General features: G+C 47.5%; 1 protein-coding gene and 1 pseudogene across 1 annotated transcript in view; both read right to left on the bottom strand.

Annotated features, from left to right (window-relative positions):
• Nucleotides 1-17761, bottom strand: part of AGO1 (protein argonaute-1) — an 85923-nt gene that overhangs the window by 50254 nt on the left and 17908 nt on the right. Inside the window, exon 5 of the mRNA XM_075694897.1 lies at nucleotides 10152-10235. Coding sequence (XP_075551012.1) covers nucleotides 10152-10235 — 84 coding nt within the window. The remainder of the gene's footprint in view (nucleotides 1-10151; nucleotides 10236-17761) is intronic.
• LOC142584700 (uncharacterized) lies at nucleotides 12445-13390 on the bottom strand (annotated as a pseudogene).

Genomic DNA, 17761 nt, shown 5'->3' with positions numbered 1-17761 from the left:
AGCTGCGTTTTATGTGCGCGAACTGGAGAGATTGCGTCGGTGTGGAGCTCGCCGCGCGTTCACAGTGCTGAACGAATGAAACCCTTTGCTGTGAACGTTTTGGCTACGCGTGCCATGCAGGCAACGGGGAACTGACAGACTACGTTCAATGACATTTTCTCGTTGATAGGCATCAGCCGTCCGGCGCTTCACACGAAAACGTGGCAGAGCTATGTGAAGACGAAGTTGACGCCAGCAGCCGATCGCACGGCGCATAATCTGACGAGCAACTGCGCGCGGTCGGTTCGCGAACTTTACGCCGAACTGAACGTAGGTCATACTGGGAACATCGCGGTGTCGTACGATGGGTCATGGATGACCCGCGGTCATATGTCCCATATCGCCATCGGCACTGTGATCGAGTTGTTCAGCGGACTTGTGCTCGACTTTGTGGTATTCAGCAATTTCTGTGCTGGGTGCGAGTCGGGGCCTAAGGAGAGTGACCCTTCCTATGGAGCCTGGAAGAATGGCCACAAGTGTCAGAAGAAAACTAATAAGAAAGCTGGGGAGATGGAGGTGGAAGCTGCCCTCATCCTTTTCAGGCGATCACTGGAGCGGCACAATCTGCGGTATACAACGGTGCTTTGTGACGGGGACAGCCGCAGTTATCTCGCTTTACAAGATGATGAAGTGTATGGGTATATCCCAACTGAAAAAGACGACTGCATGAACCATGTGCAAAAATCACATGGGGACGGCTTTGCGCAACTTGATGGAAAAACACAGAGGCCCTGGACATGAGAGTCTTGGTGGAAAGGGCCACTTGACAGCAGACTTGATCTCCAAGTTAACCTCATACTATGGATGGGCTTTGAAGACCCACAAAGAAGACTTAGATGCCACTCAAAATGCAGTGATGGCCACATATCACATCACATCAAACGATGATGTGGCTAATCACACTCTTTGTCCATCAGGCCCAAACTCCTGGTGCAAGCAAAATGCTGCAGCAGCCAAGGGTGAGCCAGTTACAAAACATCCTCGAAAGCTTTCTCATGTTTGTCAGGCTTTACGTCCCATATATGAACGTCTTTCAGACAAGAAACTGCTGCAACATTGCCAGCGTGGTAAAACGCAAAATAACAATGAAAGCCTGCATTTGATGATCTGGGCACTGGCGCCAAAAGACAGGCACGCTTCTTTATTCATAGTGGAGGCTGCTGTGGCAGAGGCAGTATTAAAGTTCAATGCAGGCAACGCAAGGGCCTCAAAGGACATAATGAAAGAACTATGTCTAAATCCAAGCGAGCAAAGTCGCACCCACATGGCCGAGAAAGATAGGCGTTGAATGGCAGCATCAGCCAAGAAGCGCAAGGCATCAGAAGATTTGCGCCAGTCCCTCAAAAAGCGGCACACAGGGGCTGGGAGTCAGCAGGACTACATGCCTGGTGCCTACTGAGCTGTTCCAGCTGTAAATTTGTAAATAAAATAGGGTTTTGCACGTTGTCTCACTTTTCTCAAAACATGTTTTTGGGTCACTTCACTAGACTGTGTGGTGATGCGCGACTCTCACGCGTCCCCAGATATCTTGTTTTCCCCCATCTCCTGCAATCCCGCTTCGCCGCGTGGCCTGCGTGACGCCCGCGGCGGTCGATGTGGTTGAAGCGCAGCGCGAGAAATGGCGCGAGTGTTGCGCTACTAACGCCGCCGACAGGCGGGGTTACTCGGGCGCCGAGGGTCAAGGCGCTTGCTCTTTGGGACGGGACAGCAAGCGGGACGGACGTGCCTTGCCGCGCGTGCGCCGACCCATGCTTCTGCGAGACAGTCTCGCGTGGCCGCCTTGGAATGCGCCGCCGTTCGCGTGACAGGACGCGCGAACGACCAGGCGTTGGGATCCAGCATGGGGCGAACATATTCGCTCGCTATGCGGTCGCGGTGAGTCGGACTTCTAGATTTGTCGCGCGCCCATCGGCATGTTTTGTGGATAGCAACTCGGCTAGCAGGCACTGATCTATGAAAGGTGCAATAAATGCCCTTGTGATTGTTTACACTACTGTGTTGTCGTTCCTTTGTCCCAAGAGCACGGGTGTGAGAGACCCCACAACTGTCGGAGCGATATCTCATGATCTAGAACAGCTAGAGCACTAATTCTTTCTTTAGCAGAAAGCCCAATCTGCATATTACAAAGTGCTGAGAGCAGAATTTCAAATTTGTGCACATGTATATTTCCATTTTATTAATTTTCTTTTGGTGTGGTAGCCTTAGGTCAAGGAAAGAATTTTGATCACCTGCAGTATGGCTAATTAGAATCTCATTTGAAAACTTTTTGCAGCATTGCAGTTATTGCACATTATAGTATCTAGCTATGCAATAATATTAACTTTCTGCTGAGCAGTTTTTTTTTTTCCCCATTGTCTGCGAAAACAATAGAGTGGCAGCACTGTCAATCTCCTGAACTAATGGACCTACAAGAAAAATTATTGCATATTTGAAATCAGCACAAAAAACTAAGTATACTTGTTTATTTTCATCAGATTTGGCCATAAGGTGCAGGAAATAATCTCCACAACCCATGTCCCCCCTAAGAGGGGATGTGGCTTTGAAAATCAACTTCCTTATTTCTTCATGGATTTTGATGAGAATTGGTACAAATGTTTAGAATGTCTCCCTGATGTTTCCATAAAAGTTTAAGACTGATATCTTGAGACCATTTTAATCAGTTTTATTGAGCAGAATTTTTCTCCCTCTTAACTTTCTGGAGAGCCTGGGGAACTTAACAAACGTGATAGAAGGCTTGTTAAGTATTGACTGCATAGCTAAATGCGTGCTGAAGGTAGCGACATTCTTGAATTTTCTTTTTTTTTTTTTAGCAACACAAATTTTTTGGAGTGCCATATTTTATGTTACCTTCGCATCAAGCACACTTTCGGGGTAGACGAGATAGCTGAAGCGGCAAATTTGAAGACTGAGAAATTCGCTTTCCAACGAGACCAAGATGGCGGCGCTCGGTCGCGCCGTTCCCGATATTGTGGCTTGAAAAACACTGTTTTTTCTTGATTTCCGCAAGATTTTTCGCCACCTTGGCTGATAAAACTAATTTTTTAGAGCACTTCTATGTGGTTTACAGTGAAGATATTTGGGTATCAGATAGAAAAAGGGTTATAGAAACTGAAAATGCGATTTTCAAAAAATCGATACCTTGGCAATTTTTTTCGATGCGAAAGTTGTGTACCCCCTTCAGGCGGACACGACCAATTCAAGTAGTCAAATTCTCAAAATTTTCTATTTTCCAATTTATTTATTTTTCTCAATTCACGGACCTTTATTTACCTTGTGGTGACATATAACGAAATATGCAGTAGATATTGAGAAAGCAGCACTTTCCTAGAGTGCTGTCATAAAAAATTTAGAAAAAATCTGGCTTCAGAAGGCCCATCGTACCATGGATCGCCCGGCTATCCATTGCCACAGCACTGCCATCTTGGTATCATCATAAAGAGGAGATCGAAGCTAAACATAGCCGTAGCGACACATTTCTCCACCGAAAAATAAACCAGCAAACGCAAGCGAAAAAAAGGCAAATGTGGCAGTGCGACTGGGTGTAGCAGTCACATGAGGCACATGGCGAGCTCCTATTGGCTGTTGTAGGTTTGAATTGCTGACAAACCTCTGTCGTGCGCATCTGCGCAGTGGCGAGCTGTGCGTTCCTATCAATGTGATTGACGATCGTGGCAGCTTAAGCACATTTTCTGCGATGAGCCCCAAAGGAGCGAAGTTCCAAACGGCCCACGTGTACGGAAGACCACGAAAGGCGTAGAAACGAGGGAGAAAACCACTCGCAGAAGCGGATGCTGCCGAGCTTGTTGACGAGACACGACCGGCGCACGTCGGTGATTGGGAAAGCACAGCAGCGCATGCTGCTGATGATGCGACTATAGAACATCTACGCGACGGCGAGCGACGATGAAGGAGCGACCGCGACGCCGCATGTGGTTGTGACAGCAACGCGACATCGGCGGAGCAGAAGTTTTCGCGTCAAAACTCCGTATTTCAGCTCCAACTCTAATAAAGAGGTTGCGCAACGAGACATGAGCGGACATTTTGAGTGCGCTGTCACCTGCCTCTGCACGACGGATGGATGCACGATGACCAAAAAGGCAACTAAGGTGCACGAAACTGCTGCAAGAATGCAAAAAACTACAAAATGTGAAGCAAATGTGTCCCCACAGGCAAAGGACTACGTCCCCGGTGGGTTTTAGGTGCTCAAAGTAAAGATTTAAGTGTTTACGACAAATGAAACTTGGAGCTCTGTTTTCTCAGCTTTCATTTTTCTGGCAGTTGCTTTCACTCATCCCAGTGCCATTTTAGAACGAATGAAGACAATATCATTGTCTTTTGCACTTAGATCTTAAAACATTGATAAGTGCAATAAAGCTGTCCATCTGTAACTGTCTCATAAAAAAATTTATAATGGATTTTTTGCAAAAGTTTTTAGTAAGCAATATGCATAGGAAAGCTGAAAAAATATTTTTATGCTCATTTTGGCATTTAATAAATAAACCAATAGCTTTATTGCACAGACTGAGCCTTGTGAACATGCAGATGTGAAAAATCTTGGCGAACTTATGTGTAATTATTAATTTTGGGGATGACCATTAGAGAATGTCAAGTGTTCTAACTCAAGAACTATAATCGATAGCCGAAAACTGATTTCAGTTATGATGTCAGCATAACAAAGAGCACCTGCATGCCAAGTTTCGTCAATTTATTCCCATAAATAAAAATTTTTCATTGCCACGTCCCCCCTTAAAGTCCCAAAAATTCCCATTTTGATTTCAAAATCTTTTTGAGAACCACAACAAACATTTCAGGACCTTTGCTAGTCGGATGCCACATGTCTGGTTTAGACCATTTGGTGTTCAGCACTCGATAAATTGGAACACTGGGCCTTTGCAATTACCATACTTGCCAATTTTAAGGGGGGACGCGGGTCTTGAAATCTCGAAAAATGGTCAAAAATGGCAATTTTCAAAAATTGCGTTTTTGAAGTCTTTAATGTCTCAACTATGTCTCTACAAAATATTATGGCTCAATTCCTACTCGAAGTATAAAAAAAACGGCAATTTAGAAACGTCGGTGAGCCGAAATTGAACGCCAAGCGCGAATGTTTGCCTCATTTTCAAGCTGCCGTAGCTCCGCTAGGGTGGCTAGAAGGGGAGGTGTGAATACCGGTGGCGCTCTCCTTCGGGCGCGCGTGACCCCCTTGCGCACCGATGCCACCAGGGGGAATGTGGCGCTGCCGCTCGCGGCGGGGGACTCGTAGCCGTGCTGGCCTGCGCCTCCGCTGTCAGTTGGTCTCGGCGCCCCTTTTGGAGTGTTCCTCGCGACAATCCGTAATTCGAGGGCGAGATGCAGTCGGCAGCGAAAAAGAAGACGGAGCTTTGTGCCCGGTTGTGATACTGGGTGCAAGAAAACCTCAGAAAAGGTATCTCTTCCGTGCCCCTGCCTGCAAACAAGCATTTGCCAAACGGGATCGAGTGGTCCCAATGGTCAGGCCAGGCTCATTAATGAGCCTGGCCTGACCATTGGGACCATTGAAGCTATGACGTCGAGGTTCCCTGCAGATGTCATGAGGTTATTTTAACATAGTTTTTCTCTCAAAATGGTGCATGATTGTTCTCTTTGGTATTTCAGATGGGGCAGCAAGAAAGAGGCCACCCTTGATGAAACTCTTCCGTTTCTTGATGAATGGGAGGCTCATTCCAATGGGCTCTGCTTTCTTAGTAACAGTACTTCTGAGGGGCTGACGATGACCATCCATTCAACAAAACACCTTCTAAAGTACCTTACCGACAATGCTGACATCATGTACATGATGACTTCGAAACTGAGCCAAGACCGCCTAGAGCAATGTTTTGGCGTTGTGAGACAAGCGAGTGGGGCAAACAATCATCCTACCCCACCTCAATTCATTCTAGTCATAAGGTGTGTATACGTGCAAGTTGGTAAATAGTACCGAAGTTCAGCATGCTTAAGTAACAAATGTTGCTTGCGCACATCCAGGTGTCTTAGTTTCTAGAACCTCACAAGGAGCCCCAAGGACGGCAATGTGTCTTCGGATGTCCTGGAGTTGTTATCTGTTGGAGAGGTGCTGGCTGAACAAGAAAGCCACAGTGAAGACAGCGTGAAGGCTGTGCCAACAGATGCCGTGCAAGTGGCTGTGGACCACCAAAGTTATGTAGAGCACCGCAGCGAAAAGCGGCTTAAAGTTCATTACATTGCAGGTTATGGGGCGAGAAGGCGTGTTTTGCCCACACATTGTGAAGACTGCAAAGCAGCATGTCTTAGTGATAAAGGCAATATCCCCAGAGAACTTCCATCAGAGGCACCCAAAGAGTGGCACCTTGAGGGCCTTTTATATCCCTCAGAATCGTTCTATAAGCTGGACAATGCCCTTGAAAACAAACTCACTCGTTTATTCAGTATAACACCCGCCGTGGTTGCTCAGTGGCTATGGTGTTGGGCTGCTGAGCACGAGGTCATGGGATCGCATCCCGGCCACGGCGGCCGCATTTTGATGGGGGCGAAATGCGAAAACACCCGTGTCCTTAGATCTAGGTGCACGTTAAAGAATTCCAGGTGGTCAAAATTTCCGGAGCCCTCCACTACGGCGTGCCTCATAATCAGAAAATGGTTTTGGCACGTAGAACCCCATAATTTTTAATTCAGTGTAACACGCTGGCATGCCAAAGCTGTGGCCGAGATTTTGCAGTCAATTGGTTAAACATCAAAGATTGGTTGCCTAGACCATTCTGCTACCCTGACAGCCTCAGTTATACGTTTCTATTGCCTCACAGAGATTCACTTTTTGCTTAAAGGTGTCAATCAGCAGAGCCGTGAGAAGAAACGGAAAACACTGAAACCTTGTGTGTTGTAAATTTTTTTCCTCACTTGTAAATAAACGATTTCATGACCAGATCTGTTGCTTCACCGTCTGCAATCATAGTAAATTGCTTATATGAGCGTCAAAATGACATGCTACAGGTCTGCAAGCGCAGACAAAAAGTGGTTTGTAAACACGTCCAGACGTTATCAGGTAATGTCTGCAGTTTACAGGTCTTACGGCACGCATAGGGTGATTGACTGCTAATCTCGAGGACGACGGTCGCATTTTCAGGGAGGCGATAAGCAAGGCGCCTGTGCGCCGTATGATGTCAAAAAAAAATTATGGGGTTTTACGTGCCAAAACCACTTAAATTTCTGATTATGAGAGGCACGCCGTAGTGGGGGACTCCGGAAATTTGGACCACCTGGGGTTCTTTAACGTGCACCTAAATCTAAGTACACGGGTGTTTTCGCATTTCGCCCCCATCGAAATGCGGCCGCCGTGGCCCGTATGATGTCGAAATTATTTCGAAGCCCCCACTAGCCCCTAACACCCAAAGCCAGCTCACGAACTGCGCACAGACGAAACGCGTTTGAATCTCGATACAGTGCGAACTGGGCCCGTAAAATTTCGCAGGTGTAACGATGTGGGCTGACATAACATTGTTGTCATGATAAAGATTAATTCTTTGACGCTCACAGAAAGCGCGCGATACCCGAAACGGGCTCACTTTCCCTTCGGTGGTAGAGATGCAGCCGACGCGAGGCTGGCGAGGCGCTCATTTCGGCTGCGTGCTTACCCCGCCTTGGTCAACAGCGCCGCCCCGCGGCATCGGTGCGCTGTGGGGTCACGTTTGCGCCGCCGGTATTCACACCTCCCCTTCTAGCCACCCTAGCTCCGCGCGACGCGAACCGATCGGCGCCATCTTGGTCTCGTTTGAAAGCTGGTTTCCCGCTCTCCATTCCGGCGCCCCTCGGCACGCTGTAGACTCTCGTGCAGCGGAGCGATCGGCACCCGTTCTCAAGCGGGAAATTGTCGCGAGACAGCCGCTGATTGGGTGAGATGGGCGCCTCCTCGAGGGCAGCCCTCTGATTGGCCGTGACGCATGCTTCGCCTGCCGCGGCCCCGCGGCCGCGTTGTTCGACTCCTTCGCGTCGTCTGCTTTTGCCTGCACGCACGTCATTTTTCGCGCTCCTCTTTCTTTCCTAGTATTTTTCGTTCTGCCTTTCTCTTTATCGTTCTTGTAGATATTTTGGCTATTGAGTCGCTTCTTTTAACCACAAATTTCTTGCTTTTGCGTGCCTGGTGTCTTTGTTCCGCGTGTCATGATGGCGCGAGACGCGCGCTTGAAAGCAAGCACGCGAAAAGCAGTCAACAAAAAGACACGCGCATGCAATAAGATGAGCGCTACATTGTCGACAACTACAGCTTCGGTGATGCCGCAAGCTGCTGTGCCCTTGGTGGATGCGGCCGGACTGAGCTCGCCAACAACAGCTTCGCCGGAGGACGCGGCTGAACAAACCCCATCGACGCTAGCTTCGCCGGTGGACGCGGCTGGACAGTGCCGATCGGTGTCAACTTCGGTGTTACCACAAGTCTCTGCAGTGCCGGTGGATGCGCCTGGACTAAGCCCGTCGAAAATACCAACTTTTGAGACGCTGCAAGTCGCTTCGGATTCCGTGTCGTCAGAAGCGGCCGAGCCGGCTGACCGAAGCCTAACGTCGACTTCGGCGTTTCCGCACGCCGCTTCGGTGCCGACGGACGCGGCTGAACCGAGCTCGCGTGCTCAACGCTTCGACATGGTGTTTTTCACGGAGGCGGAGTGCGCGGGGCGCGAAAAAATACGCAGACAACATTAAAACTTCATTGGCAAAGAATTCCGCGACTTTCCGCAAGTTCGAGCTAATGAACGTCGGCACAGGAAGTGAAGACGACGATCGCGGCACAGAGTACATCATCGTTGATCTCTCTGTGCTAAAGAAGCTGTTTGCGTCCTCAAGCTGCAGCAAGTGTGGGATGGCCACTCTCCAACTCGCAAAGTGCAGTGAGAGAGAGCAGTGAGAGAACCAGCAGAGCTGTTGCAGCACAGCTTGGTTACAGTCCTGGGAGCTACCTCATTCGTAGGAGCCTTGAAAAAGATAAACAGAGGCTCTGCAGGTCTGATAAAAGTCACACCACTGCTGAAAAGATGAAGAAGAGGATGGCCAAGAAGCACAAGCCTGACAGAACCCAGCACTACTGCCCAGGACTTTTGTGAATGTGTGGCAGATTCAAAGAAAATAGCAAGTGACTTTCTGAGCTTTTTTTTTTGTCAAGTGCCAATGCAATACAGAAGTTTTCACAATCTTTACATGAACAGATTTCTGTGAGTTTGGTGTTATTGTGTTCAGTAATGACTGGGCTGCATGCTAAAGCGTTAAAATTTTCCATGTGATAGGTAAACAAAAGTGGTAGAGTAAGCAAAACTTTGAATGCAATTTTCTCAGCTTTGCTTTTTCGATCAAATGCCTTTGCCTTACAGAACTTTTCATAATGTTTGCATCAACTGATTTTATTGAATTAGGTATCATTTTTTTCAGTAAGACCTCAGCTACATGCTAAAGCTTTCCATTTTTCATTAAACCCAATAGACTAGCAATTAAGTCAGATGTAAGCTAATTACTCCCACATTGTTTTTTTCTTCCTACTTTGTTATTCATTCATGACCTATATGACGACTTTTTAAAAATTTCTTTAGCTTTAGGATGTGCAGTGGGCCCTTGAAAATGACAGCTATTCTTTAAAACTAGTTTTTTTAATTAAGAAATTATCATAATGGCCCGTAAGAAAAGACCTATGTGGGATAAATTATTTTGCAATATCTTCATTTCTAGATGAGATATATGAAATCTGAATATATATTTGGGATCAGCATTCAAAGGTATATCTGCATGCCGATTTTCAGAAAGATATGTTAAGAAATAAAAAAAAAGTTTTCAAGACCCTCATCCCCCCTTAAATCGCCTCCAATTTTATAACAAGTAGACATCAGTTCTCACAACAGAAGAAGATGACACCTGCAGTACTGACCATCAGAGAAGGGAAAATTATCAGGGCCCATCATTGTCACCCTCAGACAGCTCTGTATTGCCACCTGTGGACCCCACTAAGCCATCCTTGATACTATTCACTGGATCCAATATTCAGCATTTCTCGGAATGACCCCGCAACAACCGAATGCCATAGCCATGATGCAACTTTTCAACCAGCCAGACTTCCAACGCGCAACAATGAGCATCATGCTTGCCTGAGTTTCATTTTGTACTTGTCCAGGAAATACTTGGCCACTGTACACTCGACTGTCTGGCCATTCTCCAACTGCAACGGAAACCTGAAACAAAACGAAATGCTTGCTTAACTTCACAGTGTACTGCATAGCCCGGATTTAAAGGGATCTCTAGTTTATGTGCAGTTCTAGCTGGTGCGAGTAGCTGCAAGCCAAAAGTGAAAACATGCATGTGGCTGGTTCAACACCATCACATTTTCATTGACTGCGCACGACTACTCAACGCAACTCTTAGATTTTTTTTTTAAAGAGATTTATCATCTGAACACATGTGATAGATGGCATAAAAGTACGCAAATGCTAAAGGAAGTCCCAAAGCTGCGACACTGGGAAAGAGATCTCCTGTTAGACCATACATAGGTGAGTAATAATGTGGTGAACAGTGGTAAATGCAAGAAAATAAATTACGCAAAATGTTGATGCAAGTTGGAAATAAACATACATGACAATATAAAACATGGAAAAGCAGTTAACATGAATAATGGGAAGTAATAACGAGTGTACCAAGTACGAACACATTCTTTTTAATATTACGATGGGTCCTTTCTTAAGGGGAGACGCTCCTCAGAAACTTTTCTTTTTTAAGTATTAATGCTAGAGAAATAAAAATTGTACCACTTATATAGCTTGATATCCTCATTCCAAGTCTGTTTTTAGTTTTAAGATAGCTTGATGCTTTCATGTCCTAAGTGCCATGCATAAGTGAAAAACAGTGCATGTTTGTGCAGCTACTGGACCTCACAGTTGGCATGATATAGCAGTACAAAATGGCTTTTCTTGTCCCTAACACTCCAGCGAGTGCTACCGTATTTACACGATTGTAAGTCCACCCCTTTCTTAAAATTTGAAAGTCTGAAGTTGGGGGGTCGACTTACAATCGAAACCAAAACATGGCCCCGCCAAAAAAAAGAGATACCAACGAGAGCTACAACGTAGTTACGATTTTATGTTTGCTCTATGGCCCTACCCGTATCTTTTCGCTATCCCGCCTGTTTGTTCGCTTTTTGGAAGGGTATTTCGACATTTTGGAGTCTTACAGTGCATGCAACACTCATGGGGGGGTGTCGATAGTTGATGGAAGCGCCGCTGTTCCCATTTGAGGCAGCACCCTCAGAACAGCGGCGCTTGCGGGGAGTATCGGTAGTTCATGGAAGAGCAGACACCGCTTGCGGGTGCATTGGTATTGGTTTGACCAACTTTTTCACGTGCTCCACTTGACTGCCGGCTACGTGCTACTTTTATGCTTCTCCAGTCGTCATGAGTGCTTGAGTGCTGCAGGCCCACTAATCTTTCGGCACTTGTTCACAGCAGCGTTCAAGAGGGCTGCCATCCTTTACGCCAAAGAAACAAATCACTGCGATGGTGCGAGAGTGGCGACTGCAGCGAAGCGAAATTTTCACCCTATGGCGGCAAGTGAGAAATTTCCCACGTGCCGAAGTCTGGACGCTTTCCGGAGCTGTAGGCTAAGCTTGCGGCGTACGTCGCTGAAATGCGTGATCGGTCCCTGCCATTGAAGTGCGACGTGGTCATGAAACAAGCCCGGACCTTCGCCTTAATTTTAAGGTTCTGCTCCGCCGTGAGTACAACGAGTGGCTGGCGGCAGAAGACTGCGAAATTACGCCAACCGGACCTGTCAACAGAGCCTCCCTGACGGCTGCGTGTGGTTGGGTGCATGTGGCGTGGGCTGCTGTTCTGCAAGATGTCCTGGTGCGGTCGTTTGCCAAATTTGAAATTTCGCTGGACCACGACGCGCTGTGGGACCGCAGCAACGATGACGATGGCAGCACTAATGAAGACGAGTCCAGTGACCATGTCAGCTACTAGTAAATTTTCGTTATCCAATGCGCCCTCGGTTTTTTTTTTTTTTCGGTCATGCGATATGGGGGGGTCGACTTACAATCGTGTAAATACGGTAGTAACCATGATAACAATTTCCTTTACAGGCAACATTTTGAGAAAATTTCATATCTGGTGCTTCATTTTCAATGGCTGGTACCCAAGTGTATTGAACATTCCCATTCTTAAAAATAAACTGATTGCATTAAACCCTATACAGGTGCATTCTACACATCTTAAAATTATGCACACCAAATTTGGTCTTGATTGGACCACAATAAGTACATCAAATGTCATGCACAAAAGCCATGTTTGGCCAAAAATATGAAGCTGAGAAAAACGCAATTGAAAGTTACAAAAGTTCTTGATTTGTGTTGTAGCACTAAATCTATATAAAAATTGCACAAAATGCAGGCCAGGGTATCTCGATCCAGTGCATAACTTCAAAATTCACCTGCGCCATAAGTTGTCCCCTCAGAGTCCTTGTAAGCACCATGCTCAAGACTAGCCTTTTTGGCCAGATGGCGACGGTGAGACCTTGCCTATGCTGTCAGCTTCATTGACATTCTGGAGATCCTTCTTCTGTCACAATCTTTGCTCAGTGCAACTAGTTCCCTGGAAGGAAGCACTCGTAGTTCCTGCAGAACTTGTTCATAGCTTTTGTGCCCTTGGTTATACCACAAGACAGCGAGTGCTGTTGCTATCTCCACGACTGTGCGCGAGGCAAACCTTGTCTTGGGGCACAACAGCCAAATTTTGCTGTTCAATGATTCGGCTCAATTCTGAGTTTTTCCCTTGACACAGCGAGTGAGTAGCTGTTCTTCTGTCAGCTTTTTGTATACGGGCAGCATTGTCTCACCTTGGCTCTTCGTGAGAATAGGGGTGTGCGCTGGGGCTGCCTGACCCAACGCTTCTGCCCGCTTGAATTTGCACCAGGAGTCTTCTCCTTCTGGACAAAACTTGTGGCTCTTGGCGGTATCCGTTGAGCACGAATGGAAGAATGGTGCCCAGATTGCACAATACATTCCACGCACACTTCCTCTGTTGGCAGTGATGGCTACTTGGAAGTAGCTCTGTAGCTTTTGAATGACTGCATCTGTAAGCTTCTGCCCTCGTGGCATTTTCAGTTTTCGCAGGGCAGTCCCAAGCCACTTGGCCACGTGGTTTGTGCAGTCTTCTTTTGTGATGGGCACACTTCCACACACTTTTGCCACTGACACAGCTGTATAAGCCTTGCTGTCGCCATCGCTGAGGAAGGCTGTAAACCTCAGTGGAGTACTGTAGGACTCAGTCCTCTTCCATATCCTCAAAGCAGCATCAGTCTCCATGGCATGTGCTGAGCAATCTACACTTTTTTTCGCACACTGGCATATGAAAAGCTTGCCATATTTCTTCCTCCTCTTCGCTTTCAAATGGCTTGAGTGTACTGCCACTCTGGAAATAGTTGGAAAGAACTTCAAAGTCTAGGCAAAGTCCCGTTTCCACAGAAATGGCTATGCCTATACCATTATGGCTCTTGTGGCCTCTTTTCTGCCAAGTACCATCAAACATAACAGCTAGCTTGGCAGATCCCACTTCCTGTGCTGTTGCATTCCGAGCCAACTCCAAGTGATCAGCCGCTGCTCTTGTAGCAGCGAGGTGCACTTTCTTCGTTATGGCGGTGAACGATTTATGGTGCATCGGTCTTGGCAAACCAAGAATTGCGCAAAAACGGACGAGTTGATTGCGTCCAACTCCAATTGCGCGCGCCGCAACCACTGCCTTGATATTCACAGCGAAACTCTCTCTTGGGCTGGCCGAAGGGCGTGCTCCAACGTTAGCGTCGTCTGCCGGAGATGCACGCCGCGACGAATGTGTTGACAAGATAACGGACGTGCTACACGCTGCATTGTTACAACACAACTCCAAAAACGACACGAGTCCTTTCCATTTTTTTGGCCGACTCACGGATAAAAAGGTTGCGCCGTCCGCACGCCGGACATGCCGCGGCGCTCACCAATGTGTTCACGACGCCGATCTCGCAGATAAAGGTGCTTGCCGTCTCCTCGCCGCTCCCACCTTGATTCTCGAAGATCCTCAACTTTTTCTCTGATGCGCTGACGAATTCGTCTACGCTGTCTACGAATCTTGAGCAGCCGGCCAGCTGTGAACCGTCGAAAGCGTCGCCGTCACCAAGGTTAGGCTTAGTTGCCACGGACGTCTCCGCTGCATGCCGCTTGACTTTGCGGCGAGTTCCCTTGAACTTGTGCCTCGAACGACACTTCCGAGCTCGAAAATCGCGTTTCTTCACGAGATCCATTGAAACAAGGAGCAGAAAAATGCTTGAAAGCCTGGGAACACATCGAGACAGCTGCGCGTCGCAGGAAGAGCAGACAAGCTGTGGCCGCGGCGCGCACTAGCAGCCAATAGCGTGGCCGGAATCGCACCACGTGATTTAGAAATCCAGCAAAAGCGCTCGGTTTTGGCGGTGAAATGTTTTTATTATTACTTCCCGGGGAGATTGTGACGCGGCAAAGGCGACCTCGGAGAGAACAAGCGTAGGCCTGCACAAGCTCAATAGCTTGAGACACCACGATTTGACGCATCACGCGCTGGAAAATGGGCCAGATTTGCACCTTTCCCGCCACACCTCGGGTGCTTTCACCAAATTTATTTATAATTTCCCAATCACTTACGGCTCTGATTTCTTTATATGTGAATGAGGAGGGATCAATCTTGCTGAAACAGTCAAAAACATAAAACTGACTTTTTTGATGAAAATCACTATTTTCAACCCGCGTCTCCCCTTAACACTTTCCTGTCAATGCCTACACCCAGCCTGTCACCGATGATTTCAACTTCAAATTTTGCTACACTTTTGGACGCTAGCTTTCAGACAGCTAGCGTCATCCTTTTCTATTTTCTAGTTTCACTTTCAAGTTTCTTTCGTTTCACCGCGGGGGTACTTTAAAGCACCTTTTAGTTGGGCATGACGAGCGCTCATAGCTTCCGACACGACGTCAATGTCACGCGCAGATGCCTTTCAGAAACGGCAAATTTCGAAGGAATTCGGCGAGTCTGCATCAGAGTTTTTCAATGATGGTAGCAGCACAGACTCGGAAGATTATTCATCGGACTTCAGCACGGACTACAAAAGTGCATCAAATAGCCCCAGAGTGTTAACAGGTGTCTGCCAGCAGGTTTCATTTTCTACTCCGAACCGTTTCGTCACTGCCGCGCTCAGATCTGAAGATATCCGGTGTATTCTCAAGGTCGCAGTTCTCACCTGCAGCGTGTCAACACATTTTGAGCAGGACCCCTTGACGGTGGCGGCGCAAAGAGTGTACCGTATTTACACGATTGTAAGTCGACCCCTTTTTTAAAATTTGAAAGTCTGAAGTTGGGGGGTCGACTTACAATCGAAACCAAAACATGGCCCGCCAAAAAAAAAGCGATACCAACGAAAGCTACAACGTAGTTACAATTTTATGTTTGCTCTATGGCCCTACCCGTATCTTTTCGCTATCCCGCGTGTTTGTTCGCTTTTCGGAAGGGTTTTTCGACATTTTTGAAAGTCTTACAGTGCATGCAACACTCATGGGGGGGTGTCGATAGTTGATGAAGCGCCGCTGTTCCCATTTGCGGCGGCACCCTCAGAACGGCGGCGCTTGCGGGGAGTATCGGTAGTTCATGGAAGAGCAGACACCGCTCGCGGGTTTCTCTTTCTCTGTTTAAAGGCATTGGCATTGGTATTGGTTTGACCAACTTCTTGACGCGCTCCACTTGACTGCCGGCTACGTGCTACTTCTATGCTTCCCCAGTCGTCATGAGTGCTGCAGGCCCACTAATCTTTCGGCACTCGTTCACAGCAGCGTTCAAGAGAGCTGCCATCCTTTACGCCGAAGAAACAAATCACTGCGCAGCGGAGCCGCAATTTCGATGTTTCTAAACGGGTGGTGCGAGAGTGGCGACTGCAGCGAAGCGAAATTTTCACCCTGTGGCGGCAAGTGAGAAATTTCCCACGTGCCGAAATCTGGACGCTTTCCGGAGCTGTAGGCTAAGCTTGCGGCGTACGTCGCTGAAATGCGTGATCGGTCCCTGCCATTGAAGTGCGACGTGGTCATGAAACAAGCCCGGACCTTCGCCTTAATTTTATGGTTCTGCTCCGCCGTGAGTACAAAGAGTGGCTGGCGGCAGAAGACTGCGAAATTACGCCAACCGGACCTGTCAAAAGAGCCTCCCTGACGGCTGCGTGTGGTTGGGTGCATTTGGCGTGGGCTGCTGTTCTGCAAGATGTCCTGGTGCGGTCGTTTGCCAAATTTGAAATTTCACTGGACCACGACGCGCTGTGGGACCGCAGCAACGATGACGATGGCAGCACTAGTGAAGACGAGTAGTCCAGTGACCATGTCGGCTACTAATAAATTTTCGTTATTGAATGCGCCCTCGGGATTTTTTTTTTTTTTTTCCGGTCAAGCGATATGGGGGGGTCGACTTACATTCGAGTCGACTTACAATCGTGTAAATACGGTAGTTTTGCACAAGAAGGCGGCCAAGAGTGGACCTTGGCATTGCACAATTATTGATCTCCTCAGTGCCACACGTCGGTTTTTGTACGCTGGGATTTTTGTATGCTGACAATTGTGCTGTACATACTGAATAAATGTCAGATGCGGCACTTGTTCAAATCATGCAAGATCATGGTGATGAGAAAGATGAATCAGAGGCAGTTCCGCTGTTTGCCAAGTCTGCCGCGAGAGGTGATGGATGCGTTGGACGTCTTGCAACATTCTGTCGGCATGCAGGATGAAGAAGCCACATTGCATGATTTAGCTTCTTTGGAGCACCACTTGACGTCATCAGTCATGCAGAAGAAACAAGCTAAAATCATGCAGTTTTTTCTTCCTAAATAAATGTGACAGGTCAGCTCACCTGAAGTGAAATCTGTCTCATTTTGGTATTGTTTTTGCATGATACTTCCCGGTTCTCATGTGAAACTGCATGTAACAAAACCCTGTACACAGTTAAGCCTGCTTATCGGTTATATCAGTTATAAAACCGATATATTGTTATATGTGCTAACGCTATAAGTGGACTGCACTGTACCACGTGACTAGGCAAGGGTTTAACGGCTGCTTTGCTGGCACTTAGTCGCTCAGTCTCACCATGGAGGGTATGCCGGCTGGGCCGTGTGTGAATGCGCTTTAGCGCAAGCAGGAGTCAGTCATCCAGTAGACACAGCTTAGACGGCAGGCTGCGATATCTCAAGCAAAGGCAACGTTGCCTGCCGAAACACCGGAGCAAAGGGAGGCACGATGAGCATGCTACAGAGAAGCTTACCAAGCGCGGTAGCGTATCAGGATCGAAGCTATTGCAACTGCCGCCGTCGTTCAGCAACATGCACAACAGGGAGAAGGAGACGAAGCCACGGATACAAGCAACGGCACCCACAACCATTGTTTGATGAACCACACCCTTCGGCTGGCGGCAAGCGCAACTGCGACGGCCAGGTTTCCCAGCGACTTCACGGACTTGTTTGGCAGCGTGTGTAACGTATATGAAAAACGGCAGCCTACCTTTAATCAAACACTGGGTGCATAGTCTTTGCAAAACCAAGTCAAACAAACTTTTCGCTCGTGATAACTAGGTTTACAAGAGTTAAACCTCAGCCAATTTTTGGCGCAGATTATACGTGCAAAAATATGGCAAGCCACCGACGACATTACCGGTGTCAATGGCAGTTTTAATTGTTTCTA

This window comes from Dermacentor variabilis, chromosome 6 (genome assembly GCF_050947875.1).
Source record: "Dermacentor variabilis isolate Ectoservices chromosome 6, ASM5094787v1, whole genome shotgun sequence".
Classification (NCBI taxonomy): domain Eukaryota; kingdom Metazoa; phylum Arthropoda; class Arachnida; order Ixodida; family Ixodidae; genus Dermacentor; species Dermacentor variabilis.
This window is presented reverse-complemented; position numbering and strand designations above follow the sequence as displayed.